At 41.4% G+C, this 14198-nt stretch overlaps 1 protein-coding gene and 1 long non-coding RNA gene across 5 annotated transcripts in view; one reads left to right on the forward strand and one right to left on the reverse strand.

Moving 5' to 3' along the window:
* Positions 1–14198, forward strand: part of ptprea (protein tyrosine phosphatase receptor type Ea) — a 55135-nt gene that overhangs the window by 37441 nt on the left and 3496 nt on the right. The window contains exons 3-19 of one of the 2 annotated variants that reach the window (XM_056366576.1): positions 2781–2858; positions 3468–3564; positions 4093–4166; positions 6340–6476; positions 7094–7184; positions 7923–7999; positions 8380–8416; positions 8506–8603; positions 9287–9406; positions 9760–9923; positions 10230–10365; positions 10527–10676; positions 11723–11816; positions 11953–12029; positions 12166–12300; positions 12553–12678; positions 13597–13748. In XM_056366576.1, the coding sequence (XP_056222551.1) occupies positions 2786–2858; positions 3468–3564; positions 4093–4166; positions 6340–6476; positions 7094–7184; positions 7923–7999; positions 8380–8416; positions 8506–8603; positions 9287–9406; positions 9760–9923; positions 10230–10365; positions 10527–10676; positions 11723–11816; positions 11953–12029; positions 12166–12300; positions 12553–12678; positions 13597–13748 (1838 nt within the window). In that variant the 5' untranslated portion in view covers positions 2781–2785. Of the gene's footprint in view, positions 1–2780; positions 2859–3467; positions 3565–3712; positions 3906–4092; positions 4167–6339; positions 6477–7093; positions 7185–7922; positions 8000–8379; positions 8417–8505; positions 8604–9286; positions 9407–9759; positions 9924–10229; positions 10366–10526; positions 10677–11722; positions 11817–11952; positions 12030–12165; positions 12301–12552; positions 12679–13596; positions 13749–14198 lie in introns of those variants that run through there. The other variant, XM_056366577.1, reaches the window with a different exon arrangement.
* Positions 8418–14198, reverse strand: part of LOC130162771 (uncharacterized) — a 35119-nt gene continuing 29338 nt past the window's right edge. Inside the window, exons 5-9 of one of the 3 annotated variants that reach the window (XR_008826308.1) lie at positions 13996–14042; positions 12669–12744; positions 10569–10658; positions 8893–8977; positions 8609–8736 (exon numbers count right to left, since the gene is read on the reverse strand). This is a non-coding gene — a long non-coding RNA (uncharacterized LOC130162771). Of the gene's footprint in view, positions 8586–8608; positions 8978–10568; positions 10659–12668; positions 12745–13995; positions 14043–14198 lie in introns of those variants that run through there. The other 2 variants (XR_008826306.1, XR_008826307.1) reach the window with 2 other exon arrangements.

Genomic DNA, 14198 nt, shown 5'->3' on the forward strand with positions numbered 1-14198 from the left:
AAGGGCATGTGAGTATTGTGTATTATATAGTGATCCTGTCCTCTCAGTCTGCAGCGCTTCAAGTTGAGAGTGATTCTCATTCCCTACAGTATTTGTAGTGTTAGAGCTTTGGTCCAGGATACTGACCCACCAGGAGACCTGGGCCAGGCCTGTGTAACCCAGGACATACATACCACTGAAATAACTGGCTGGCCAGGACAATACCCTTCTCCGAGGCTACTTGCAAATGTCTCCTATCGGAAAATAAGGACGCCTCGGAACTTCCCCCGAGCTGACATCTCCCATGACCTATTTTCATTATGGCTGATGGTTGGTGACTATCTGCGGCGTGCTAAACGGAGGAGGAACAATAGACAGATGAGAGCGCACACAATGTGATGATGTTTGCTCAGAGTCTGACCCTAGCTAAATGATGACTAACGCTAATAGTCTAATTTGAGACTTGTGGCCTGGGCCGGTTTATGCAGAGTGAGGAGAAATAGCGAGAAGGCGATTAGATACCCGGAGGAATAGGGAGAAGTGTTATTTATAGTTGTACGAAGGGACATTTCCACATAGAGACAGAAGAAGGGAAGTTGGTGAACTCCTCCGAGATGCTGAAGGGGTCAGGCTGGAGAGCACAGCAGTGACAAGATGGGAAAAGCTGGAGAGTTAGGGGATGAACAGGCTGTGGTCCCCCAGGAGCAGTTGAGCAGGGGTCGGAGGCCAAATCATGACAGGGTGACATCTCCAGTGGTGATGGGGAGCCAGGAACTGGGAGCCATTTACAAGAAGCAGCAACACTTTACCACAAGGTACAGCCGTAGGGCTAGCTGTGAGCGCTCTGCTGGGTGTCCCTGTTATGCCACTGCGCGGGCACACACACACATACACACACACACACACACACACACATACACACAAACAAACAAAGCATACATAAAATTCAATGCAGCTTGTGCAGCGGAAAGTCCCAAATGGCACCATGAGCGTATTTCCACATCACAAAAAACCTCAAGTCTTGTACACACAGTCGTACTCTAAGGATTCATACACACTGTACTCTACTAACTCAGCTCAATATCCTCCCCCTCACCCAAGCCTGTGACATTTGCAGAGGGAGCCTTAAAGAGGGAGGAGAACTGGAGAAAGGGGGGGGGGGGCGTTCTTCCTCTCCTCTCTACTCTCATTAGAATTCTCTCATCAGTCTTCCCCACGGAGCGGTGGCTTGACATGTCAGGGTTTATTAATCGCTCCAGGAAATATTATTGACCTGGACCTTCTGCTCGCTCTCTCCTCCCTGCTGCAGTCAGTGTCTCTGCTCTGCTGCCTCCACATTCCTCCGGTGTCCTGCCTGGACACATTACAGGACACTGCGGCACAGCGTGGAGGCTTCAACACACAGTGTCTTCATTGACTATGCACTTGGCCTAGGATTTCTTTTCACTGCAGCTGCAAAGCACCACACATGCACGCACACACACACACACACACCTGCAGCCTTGGGGAGACAAAGCACGCTCTGCTCTGCTTCATTATGGGGTGAGAGCAGCTCTGTTCAGATGCGCTTTGCTGAGATTCCAACTTTTTAGAGAGCTTTTGGTGAGAAAAAGGAAGAAAAAAAAAAAAAACACCTTTAAAACTGCAAACATCCCAAGGCTTATTGGTTTTCGAATCTTACCAGTAGCTTGAAATAGAATAGAGATGCTTGAATCAAAGTGATGTGAGACCCGTTCTGAATGCTCAAGCGCAAGAATCGATCGGAGATACTCCCTCCTCTGCATTCCTCTACGAGGAGAAAATGAGGGGATGATCAGAGTCAATCAGCTGAGACTCCTGGACGTCGTTGTGTCTAGGGGGCTCTGGGCAGAGCTCATAGTGCTGTGGGTGTTGACATGCGTGTGCGTGCGCCTTCGGCATGTGAACGAGTGTTTGCGTAGGGGTGATGTTATCAAAGAGGAGTGGGGGAGATGGCATCAGGGTGTAGGTGTTAAGCCCCTTGCTGATTTTAGATGTGAACTCTCCCTGATCTGATACATCCAGTTCAGCGTCATTTGTAGATCAATGTCAGCTGACATCCAGGCCTTTTAGTTCGGCATGCATGACGTATGAATGCATGCTTTCTAACATATAGCACGCTAAGACCCTACACATGCTATATCCTGGATATCACATTTCACTATGGCATTGCCACGGAAACAGCAGAAGGAAAACAGCTGTTGTCAGCTCTAAGTGGCATTTACTCGAGTTGTCTTTCCTCAATCTGATAAAACGAAGATTAAAGCATGAGCATATGTTTTATAAGGCTTTTTAGGACATTCAGTTGGGGTTGTTGTTGTTTCTGGACACACGTAACTGTCACTCAAACCTAATGTCACCCTTTTTCTTTAGATACAAATTTCGATTATAAATTTGAACGTGTATTTTGTTTTTTTTCCCCCGGCCTCTCTGCAATTTTTTTCTCAATGGGTTTGATGAGGAAGTTGACTTGTTTTTCAAATATTGGAGCATTGTGCCTCCGTGTGGACATGTCGGGCATTACACCATGGGCTTTATGACAGGACTAAAGAATGACCAGGATATGAGTGTGTTGTTCCATTGTGTCTCTGTGAACTTTGCACCGATGAGCACATTCCTGCGAGCAGCAGTCATGAATAAAGTAATATGCCTTAGATCTGTCAATAGTTTTTCTATTCCCTTGAATGGTGATATTATCCAGCGGCCATGTTCTCATGAATCTTGACTTTGCAGACATGTCTGGCACTAAATTTAATATCCGTCTTCGTTTTGTTTTTCTGCAGTCACAATGGTCCTGCTTCTGTTCTTTGTGGCAACCACAACGACATCCAATTCCACCGGCAATGGCAACCATACACAAGGTAAGAACAATAACAAGGGCAATGCACCTCGACATGTGAGACTGAATCACACTGAACAATTTGCGATGGCAACAAAATACCATCGCTACCCACTGCAGTCATCACTTTTCCGTAAGATATGATTATTCTGTATGTTCTGCAGCGCATGCATCTGCTTGATAATAGCTTTTTCTACAGCCTTGTTATTACCGGATCACAATGAACTTCTGCAGCCCTGGACAGTAATTTACGGCTTATTGTCTGTCTTTATAAACACAGCTAATAGCTGGCTGTGTGGCTGTGACTCTTGGCTGAGTCTCCATTCTTAGAGCTGCTCATTTTCTGTTAGACATGCCGACAGGACAAAATGGGCTGATACTTATCTCTGTAGACAAAATACAACCGAAGCCAGTTATTAAATCAGTCCTGTGGCCAGAGGAGAACATGGAAGGTGTGTTGCTGTGCCAAGTATTGATTTAGTTTTATCACTTCATGCAATAACCACATGGTTCAAACCTATGAATGCGGCCAAGCATTTGTACACACAAACATATGCCCCCCCCCCCCTTCCTGCTTCTTTGTTGACGTTGCTCCCTGACCCCCTGGCTCTGCCTCTCCTTTTTTCCGCAGAAGACGTTACATCCTCCAGCCAACACATCCTCCCCACCGTGCTGGTCCTGTCCCTGCTGCTGCTCATCTTTGCACTGCTAGCCTGGTACTTTCTCAGGTAAAAAAAAAAAAAAAAAAAAAAATTCCCACCCAGCAAAGACTCACCCCCCCACCCTCCACTCCACCCCCAACCCTCACTGAATGGCTATGAGCCAGATTCGGAGGCAGAGCTCAGGGTGACAAACACTTCCTCCTTTAGTCATTGAGGCGGAGCCCTGTCAGGAAGTACTGCTAGCTGACTCCCTTTCACACTTAGTGAGAAGAGAACAGGCTGTGACAGTGGACGCAGACACGCAACAGAGGAGAGAGAAGAAGAAATTCTGAACCACATTTGGACTAGAGTGCTGTCTTTCCAAGACATCAGCTAATGAGAAAGAGTAGCTTCTCAAGCTTCAGATGGTGGGATGGATAGACTTTTGTTCATGGCTACTTAGATCATTTGACAGATATTGTGATGATTTGTGTTGCTGCACTGAAAACATGTTATTTTACCAGGACTAAACTGAAAACTAATCTTGTGATCTTACATTTGGTGCCATTGTTTTTTGTTTTTTCTTCTAAATTTTATTGTATCTTTTCCTGGCAGGTTAAAAAACCAGAAGAAACCAGTTGTCACAACAGTTGACAAGAAGATACCAAATGGCATCCTGGAAGAACAAGGTAACGTTGTTGTAAACTGAACATTATTAGAGACAGATTGTTGATTGTGAGAGCGGCAGGCTGGCAGTCAAGAGACATAGTCTGATGGTAATAGAGAGGTACAGAGACATGAGTCAAAGGAAAAGAAGGAGGTTTCAGACAGTGGGAGGTGAACAAAAGGCATCAGCTTTATATTTGAAACTCTAAGTTGCATGTTGTCCCGTCATTGTCATGTACAACCACAGACTTCCTGTGGTTGAGGTGAAAAACAAACCTGTGTGTTATCATCACCGAACTTTCATAGCTTTTTGACACTGCATGTATGGTCGGTATACACCAGTACTAGTGCAAACATCAGAGTGGTTGTCACTGATGTATTTGAAGCATGGTGGCAGCTTGTTGGGCTTTACAGGAAACAACACGTCTTGGGGACGTGTGTATGTTCTTAAGAAGTATTTTTTTTATCCAACATTACAAAGGAATGTACAGAGCAGGTTGTTTAATATAGGAAATATAACTGGAAACAAACACAGCACATCCACAGGTACCTGCAACAAACAGTGTATGATTTTCAAGGTGTTGGCTGAGCTGCTGATTGTTATTGTCAATATGACACATTTTCATATAACAGTATTTTTATATTTGTTTTTCAACAGACTGGGGAAGCATTACAGTTTATATTAAGATTTAATTTTAAATCAGTTCAGGATGTAGATTTTTCAGCTAAATCTAAAAGACTTCTTGCCACAAGATCTTATAAATAAATTATAAATGATAAGAACCGTATACATTTTAACACTAATAATGTATTTATGTTCTGATTACGTTTTTAATCGATAAAACCAAGTTGCACAGTGTCAAAACAGATCAAATGCTATTTTCTAATGACAGTATTATTTCGTTCTCTGACTCCATGTGTATTTGTGCTGTATGTGATTTGGTGTGTGTTGTGTTTTAGAGTTTGGATACAGTACTGAGTCGTTATACACCACTGTACCCCCAGGTCAGGTATACAGGGTGGCGGTATCAGGAATCACGTTACTAACTCTGTCTAATTGTGAGCACTAACAGAATGCTTAGTCGGGTGCTTTAGAGAGGTTTCCATTGAAAGACCTGCCTACAGGGTGCTGTATGTGGCGTTTTCCCTGGGCTCCTTTTGGTTCTCTAACACCCCTTGATGTTTGGTGATCATTGAATACTTGTAGTCTTTTTTTTTTTAAGTTAATCACTGAGGTGTTGGAAAACACATACATGTCATAAGATCTGAAATCAGTTTGTTGATCATTTTGATCTTTGATTTGTTTATAAAATCCTTGCAGAGTAGTTCAATAAGCTGATTGGCTGAATCCCAACCAGAGGTGCTTGTGTCCCGTGGTGTGTAGTTGCCAGGGGGCATGAAATGAAACTGGAATGAAATGTTAAAAATTACAATTTGACTAACAATATATATTGAGTCACCTTAACACTACATGTTGCAAAAGAGTGCATGACAACTAATAAGTAAGTGAACAGAGGTCAGAGGTCTGCGTCAGCAAAAAGAAATGGAGAAACGGTTTCAGAAGCCGTTGTTGAAATAGCTGCTGAATGGAAAAAATGGAAATTGAAAACAATTGAAACAGTTAGCTACAAAAGTATGGGAAAAATTATAAAGTGTTGTAATGACTAAAAGTAATGGATTAACAGTCGAAACAGTCAGCAAGTTATGGATAAAATGGTTGATATAGTTTAAAGTGATGAATAATGAAACATCCAGCTTCTGCCACTTCAAGTGGTAGTAAAAAAGAAAACTTGACCAAACCAACGTAAGCACTGACAGATGTATGAAAATATTATTGTAACAATGTACATTTTTATTTAGTTTTAAATAAACTCAAATGGACGTATCTGGAACACGATGGGTGGTATGAAGTGGTAATTTGGTTCCTCTGACAGGGCGATGTAGGTTACGTCTTATTAAAAAGGTTAGGTGCCACTGGTCTAATTAAACCCAATCCTGTTTCATAATCAAGTTTCTCTGTTAACACAGGAAAACTTCACTATGACATTAACCTCATTTATTGGTAGAACTGTAAAATACTGAGCTGATTTGCAAAGTTTACTTCGTAATTTTCTTGAACACAACAAATGATTCACAATCACTACATTAGACTCGATCAGTCCGGCAGGGATGATAAACCCACTGTTTTCCTCACAGAGCAACAGACGGTCGTCCTTCTGCCCAGATCCCCTTCGGCATCGAAGACCTTCTTCCCCATCCTAGTGGACCACCTCGAGGAGGAGTACAGGCTCCGCTCTGCTGATGATGGCAAGCTCTTCAGAGAGGAGTACAATGTAAGACACCCCCCACACACACACACACACACACACACACACCTCTTTTAGAGTAACGGATGGCCAAAAGGCAGCGTCCTCTGTATTCTGTGCAAGTGCTGAAAGTACTCTTTACACCAGGCAACTGCTGTTAAAGTACCGTGTCACTGTGGTGCATTCAAACTCAACAGTTTATAGGATTTGCTCAAATGTGTTGAGTGAGTTCTGTTTAGCAATTTATTTTTATGAAGTGCAGTTTAGGACTGCATTTATTTGGAATAATAAAACTACTTATAGCTATGTGTCACGTTGGCAATGACACATACTGTACACATACACACCCACACCCAGGAAAAATACCCTTGTGCCTATTTGTGACCATGATTAAGAATCTGGGTCAACATAAAGTATGTGACTCACTCTTCATGAAACACATAAAACTATGATTTTATTCAATGTCAGCACAGACAGAGGAAGTTGAAGTTCTCAGCTGTTAATTGAGGACTGTTTACTGTAAGTAGCAGAGGAAGTGCCTACATCAAGGCTGAACAAAGCCCTACATGGAGCAGAAAAACAATGCACTGGTAATGAGCTGCGTGTGAGGTTATGTAAAAACTAATCGTCGATTCGCTTTGCAGTCCTTGCCAGGGGGTAATGCCCATGGGACGTACGAGGAGGCCAACAAGGACGACAACAAGGAGAAGAACCGATACCCCAACATCCTTCCCTGTGAGTGTACTTTCTGTTCTGCAGAAAGTAGGATTTAGTTCGACTCACACCCACATCTCAGTTTCCTGTATGTGTGTGCACGTGCCTTTGTGTCTTAATGAGTGTTTTTTTTTTGTTTTTTTTTTTACAGTTCAGATATGGCATATGTGTTTGATTGGTTTCCCTGTGTCACGATGAAACACCATCACTCAGTTTCCTCCCCCTTACTCCTTTTTACAGTTGCCGTTCTTATATTTCTGTCTCATAATTAATTCATTGTGAACATTTTTTGACCTATTCTATGCTTATGTAATCTGTAAAGGAATAGATCACCTTTTGGGACTTATGCTTATTTGCAGTCTTGCCAAGAGTTACATTAAAATCACATAAATATAAAGCCTGGAAACAGCTAGACTGGCTCTATCCAAAAGGTGACAAGATTCACTCATCAGTGTCTCTAAAGCTCTTTAATTAACACAACTTTACCTTAATTGTTTTATCTTCACAAATACCCAAGTGTAAAAATGAGAGTTTGCCGTTTCACAGGGATTGAGAAGTGCTGATAATAGATTGAGTGTCATCTATTTACCAACCTAACTCCCAGCAAGAGAGCAAATAAGCATTTTACCCCAGAATGTGAAAATATTCCTTTAATGCTCCGTAGTTTACCTGCTCAATATCAGTGTTAAATCATGTAGTAGTGGCAGACCTGTGGATTATTTTGCCACTGTAACTCTCTAAACCTTCCAACTTCAACAGATGATCACTCCAGAGTGGTGTTGACTCAGCTGGATGGAAATCCCTGTTCAGACTATGTGAATGCCTCTTACATTGATGTGAGTGTTGAGTCTTTACGTCTTTTTAAATCAATCCCATGACCATTACTTGAACAATGGTCGGTTTGAATCGGCAACACTGACTGTAGCAAAATTGCGATTGTTTCTTAGGAAAATCCTGCTCCTCTGTTTCATGAATCCACCGCAGTAGCTGAAACTTTTATTTGAATGAAGTTTGCCTAGTTATTGTGGAATTACAGATGTTCAAATGCCATTTTTCTAAGCAGTTTAAGGACCTCTCATCCTTTTAGGATTTAAAGTTAAGTTTCCAAATCAATTTTTGATCTTGGAAACAGCAGTTAACACAACAAACTCAAGGTCCAACAGTAGCTGTCTGAAGCTTTAGATTTATATTCATATTCTTGGTCTTTTTCTTACAGGGTTACACGGAAAAAAACAAATTCATAGCAGCACAAGGTAGGAAATGAAATGAGGCATAAGTTCATGCCTTTATTTTTAATTTCATATTTAAATAATCATTAAATCTTAATATTTTTGTCTCTCAGGGCCCAAAGAAGACACTGTAGCGGATTTCTGGAGGATGATATGGGAGCAGAAAGTAGCGACTGTCGTCATGCTTACAAATCTGAAAGAAAGGAAAGAAGTGAGTGATTTTCAGCTGTGTTTATTTCTTAAACGTCTCTCAGCTCCCCTGTTTAAGTGTCCGTGGACAAGATAAAATGCATTCCTACAAGCTCCAGGGTTTCTCCTCCTGCCAAGTCTCTACTTGAACTTTCCTGTGAAAGAGGGGCAAGCGAGAAGGCAGATATCTCTGTCGGGGTTAATAGATCATCACAAAAAGATTTGAGAAAGAAATGTGCTTCAAATAGATTTCATTGGTTGTGGTCAAAGGTGATACCAAAGGAGTTTAATTTAAACTATTCATTTCACACCTTAATCTCTCCTTTGACTTCTGTTTCTTGCTGTCTTTATTGTGAACTCGAACCCCTTCACTGAACAAGGAGAGCGGGAGAAAGGCTAAAAAGATCAATAAGAAGAGAACTGGTGAAGATTTAAATCAGCATGTGGACGGGTTGAAATCAATGGCCACATAATGTGTAATAAAGTCCTCTAAGGCAGGATCATAATCACCCAGCAAAGTCTTCTATTGAGTGGTTTCACCCCTCCCACTTATTTTAATCCGGACTGACTGGCTGTGAAATTGAAGCACGTGTGTCATGCAAGTGAAGTACTTTGTCTCTTGAAAGGAAAGTCCTCGAATACGGTTCCAGAAGAACCGCTTTAAGTGTTTAATTTACTGAGTCGTGGCTGTTATTTCTCCCCCAGGACAAGTGTTGCCAGTACTGGCCAGATCAGGGCTGTTGGACCTATGGGAATGTGAGGGTGGCAGTGGAAGACTTCACTGTCCTGGTAGACTACACCATACGCAAGTTCTGTGTACAATATGTAAGTTTCAAGCAGTACTTCTGCAATTCATAGAAGTTATATGCTTATGGAAACATGAGTGGTGTTTGTAAAACATTACTGCATGATGTGTCATGTACAGTTCAGTTCCTTTTTCATAGTAATCCAACAAGCAATTTCTACATTCTTAGTAGCTTCTAAATAACTTCTGAAAAACATCTTGTTTTAGGGTACAGACGGTGAATCCAGATCATTGAATAAAAGCTGCTGCTACTTTGATAACATTTACTGTTGAAACAGATTCATAAAAACATGGCCCCGGGCCCAGACCAGGTCTGTTGTGTCTTCAAACAAACTCTGTCGGCATTGTTAACACTGTTTGTGTGTCTATGCAGCAAGCCAGTGATGCTGCTAAGACTCCCCGCCTGGTGACCCAGCTGCACTTCACCAGCTGGCCTGACTTTGGCGTTCCCTTCTCCCCCATCGGCATGCTCAAGTTCCTGAAAAAGGTCAAGGCGGTGAATCCACCCTTCGCTGGGCCCATTGTGGTTCACTGCAGGTACAAGAAAGCTGAGCTGACGGGACTCATTGTTTGTTATTTTGTTGTTTACTTGAATCCAACATTACTTGTAATGGTTTTAATTATCCAATTTATCGCTATGGAGATAAAAAATATTTGGGCTTGAATGTCCTGTGTGTGTCTGCAGAAAAACAAAGTCTCAGCAAACATTTTGAGTGACTACAGCGATACATGTGTTTACAAGCACAGATGTCGTTTTGTTTCCCTGCTGTTGTCCATTAAAATGCAAGTGTCAGCTGAGGATTGTGGTTCATTCAGTCTGTGGTTTGCTTTGTGTCGCTGCAGCGCAGGCGTTGGGAGGACGGGAACCTTCATCGTAATAGATGCCATGATTGACATGATGTACACGGAGCAGAAAGTTGATGTGTTTGGGTTTGTCTCTAAGATACGAGAACAGCGCTCACAGCTCATCCAGACTGATGTGAGTTGGAGACGGATCAAATTCCCACTTGTCTGTCACTTTGGATATACATATCACTTGGCAGTTATCAATGTGAAAGATGCTGATGATGCTTCATCTTTAAATGTACAGATGTGTCTATGCATACATAGCATGTGTGTTTATGTGTTTTCTCACTCCAGATGCAGTACTCATTCATCTACCAGGCCCTGCTTGAATACTACCTCTATGGAGACACAGAGCTGGACGTGTCATCTCTGGAAGGACATCTGCACAAACTGCACAACACCTTCACAACCGGTGACCGGGTCGGCCTGGAGGAAGAGTTTAAGGTAAGACATCTTATTTCACATAAAATAAAAAAATGTCAAGCCTGGTACACTACTAAAAACTCATTTAGTTTTGCTAAAGATCCCACTTGATTAAATAGGAGTTTCTTTATTGCAAAATTGCCAAATTAAAAAAACAGAATGCATGAATGAAATGTGAAAGTTTTTATTATGTCATGCATAGGTCTTGCCCACAAAAACCCACATTCATATTAGCCAGAACTCAAATTTTTCAAATAACATTGCAAAATGTCCAAAAATAAAGAGAACCAATGTCAGTGATTTTCAGACACATTAGAGGCAGAACATGTACTATAATACTGAAATCAGTGGAAATTCTAATTCAACGGGTCAGTTTAGCCACCTTCTCCAGGCTTTTGAGATAAAACATAGAAACTTAAATGTGGTAAAATTGAGCAGCCATTCCAGTTTTTGATCATCTCTACACCAGACTATTTATTTGAGGCAATTTCCATTGAAATCATCATCATGTACAATACAACAGAAACTGAGACTCACATTCCACTTCTCCCAAAACACACAGCTCACACCATCTGTTTTCCTCCTGAATATTTGAATCCTCAATAGCCCAAGGAAGAAAAGCAGCAGCAAGATCTATGGCTTCTAGATAATCTATTTTTTATCCTCTACCAATTTAATTATAGGATTCCACAGACAGATTATTTCACATTTTCTTGGTGTGCAGCCATGTTACCCTACATTTGAGTAGCTGCTGAAGACCTAGTCCTGTGTTAATTGCAAATAATTCTCACTAATACAAGTAACTTGCTGAGATGGACAACGGACACAGTGAACCACATGAGCTAAAGAAGTATTTTAGCACCAAACCCCTCAGTCAAGGCGAGCTAATATAAATAATTAGTTTCTTGTTACATGATACATACAGAAACTTTCATACAGCTATAAATATTTAATGTGATCTATAAATCGACAGTGAGATTTCATTTCCCCATTTGAATTTGTGAGCAAAAGCATGGTGAACATTTACAGGTAACGTTTTTACTTTGCTTCCTTGTCTGTCTGCCCAGAAACTGACCAACATGCGAATAATGAAGGAGAACATGAGAACGGGGAATCTTCCTGCCAACATGAAGAAGAACAGAGTTCTGCAAATTATTCCATGTAAGGAAGAAGGAAAACAATAGTGCAGAATAGTTTTTTTCAGCAGCATTGGATAAGTGGTGTTTTTTTCATACCTGATGGTGTGTGAACGTGTTTATGAGCTGCTCTATTCTCAACGGTTCTATTCCCGTTTCAGATGACTTCAACAGAGTTATTCTCTCCATGAGAAGAGGTCAGGAGTTCACCGATTACATCAATGCATCTTTCATAGATGTAAGCGGATTTTATTTTCCTGACGCCTTCCTTCTTGCATGTATTATCCGCTACAGTTCATAGATGTTGCTATTAATGCCCATACTTGGACCTACAAAGCTGAAGAAGTGTGTGTGTGCTTTTTGCTGTGACACAGGGCTACAGACAGAAGGACTACTTCATTGCCACCCAGGGCCCTGTGCCACACACAGTGGAGGATTTCTGGAGAATGGTGTGGGAATGGAAATGTCACTCCATTGTCATGCTCACTGAGCTCCAGGAGAGGGAGCAGGTGAGCTGCAGTAGCTGGTGACCACTAGCCAAACTATGATTGACAGCTTCAATAACTGCTACAGCAGTGCAACACAAACCATGTCTGCTCTGATTTCTTGCTTCTGTCACAGAACCGTAATATGTCAGTTAATGTTGATGTATTTCATATTTTAAGCCAAAACTACTTTAGAATATTTACATTTCATATATTAACCTGCAGTTTCTGTTTTATTTTTCTGGGGTTTTTTTTTTTGTTGATTTTTTCCTTCAGGACAAATGTTGCCAGTACTGGCCCACAGAGGACTCAATCACCTACGGAGATTACACGGTAGAGCTGAAGGGAGACACTTTGTGTGACACCTTCAGTCTACGAGACTTGGTACTCACCTTTGTCCCGGTAAGCAAATTGACCTCACACTATAACACAGCTGTCACAGAGGCAGTAACACCGCATCACATTTGCCTGTCAAAATAAAGAGGCATCAATTAGCCCTCTTGCAAAATCAGATAATTCACTAAATATCAAATGAGCCATTAACATTGGGTCTTCTTTAAATCATAATGAATTAATTATATGTTGTATTCACATCATCCACTGTAGTAAAGGATACAACAATGTAAAAATACTCCATTACAACTTCAAGTTCTGCATTCAGAACCACAGAAAAATGTCCTTGAGAGAGATAATTATTTTAGCATATTACTGCTGTAGTTGTTAGAGGTGCAGCTAGTTTACATACAGTCATTTAGTCCAGTGTTTCCCATCCTGGGAGTTTGTGATTAGATCATCAGACACTTATATAAACCAGTTTAGATGGGAAATCAACCAGTCACCCAGAAATGTGATGTGGAGACTGTCCAATCATTCATGTGTAAATATCTGAAACCTAAAATTAACTCCTGAAAATAGTAAAAGGCACATTTTTTTTAAACAGTGTTTACGAATTTCAAAAGCATTTTTCTACTTTAATTTGAAAAGCTACAGGATCAAACATAATTGCCTCAAAACAGAACAACAACCCGAGTGAGTGCATAACTCTCTTGGCTGCCAGAGGAAATGTGGTGGGCAGGATGTGCATTTTCAAGCCGGAGCCTCCCATCTCATATATTTCATTAAATTCGACCCACATCACCTCTCAGAGGCTCAGCAGTACATTCTGCCTCCCAGAGCAACACTCATCAGACCACCACTCATCGACTACACACTTAACCTACACTGACATTGCACCTGCCGTTTATGCTTTCATATACTGCTAATAAATCACATTTGAAAGGTGCTATGATCTTTTGTCTGCCTGTGCATTTCCTCTCAAAGGAGAAGCAGACGAGGGTGATCAGGCACTTCCACTTCCACGGCTGGCCTGAAATCGGCATCCCGGCCGAGGGGAAAGGCATGATCGACATCATCGCCTCAGTGCAGAGACAGCAGCAGCAGTCTGGGAACCATCCCATCGTCGTACACTGCAGGTAGTGCCAAATTGCTCTTTTAGGAACTAGGGTTGCGCACAGTCTGTACAGTACATACTACACTGCTGATCACGCCAGAAGCGCTCCTCTCTCCGCTATGCAGGTCGATTTGTTTCAATATTATTTGTGTGAAGAGATCGGCAATCCGTGCGTAAAAGTTTAAATACAAAACACCATTTACAGAAATATCTTGAAAATACACAAAAAAAAAAAATTGTCTTTAAATAAATAAATATATATAATATACCTGGGGCCATTCCGTGTGGATCCTGCATGGGTTCTCTCCAGTTACTCCTGCAATCCAAAGACATGCACCTTACCATATGCCTTACCATACTATTGACTTTTTTTTTTTTTTAGCCTTACTATACTATGACTTTATGAATTATTATACAATGATTTCTTTATGCCTTAACTATACTATGACTTAGGATAGTAGTCATACTATGA

This window comes from Seriola aureovittata, chromosome 21 (genome assembly GCF_021018895.1).
Source record: "Seriola aureovittata isolate HTS-2021-v1 ecotype China chromosome 21, ASM2101889v1, whole genome shotgun sequence".
Lineage (NCBI taxonomy): Eukaryota > Metazoa > Chordata > Actinopteri > Carangiformes > Carangidae > Seriola > Seriola aureovittata.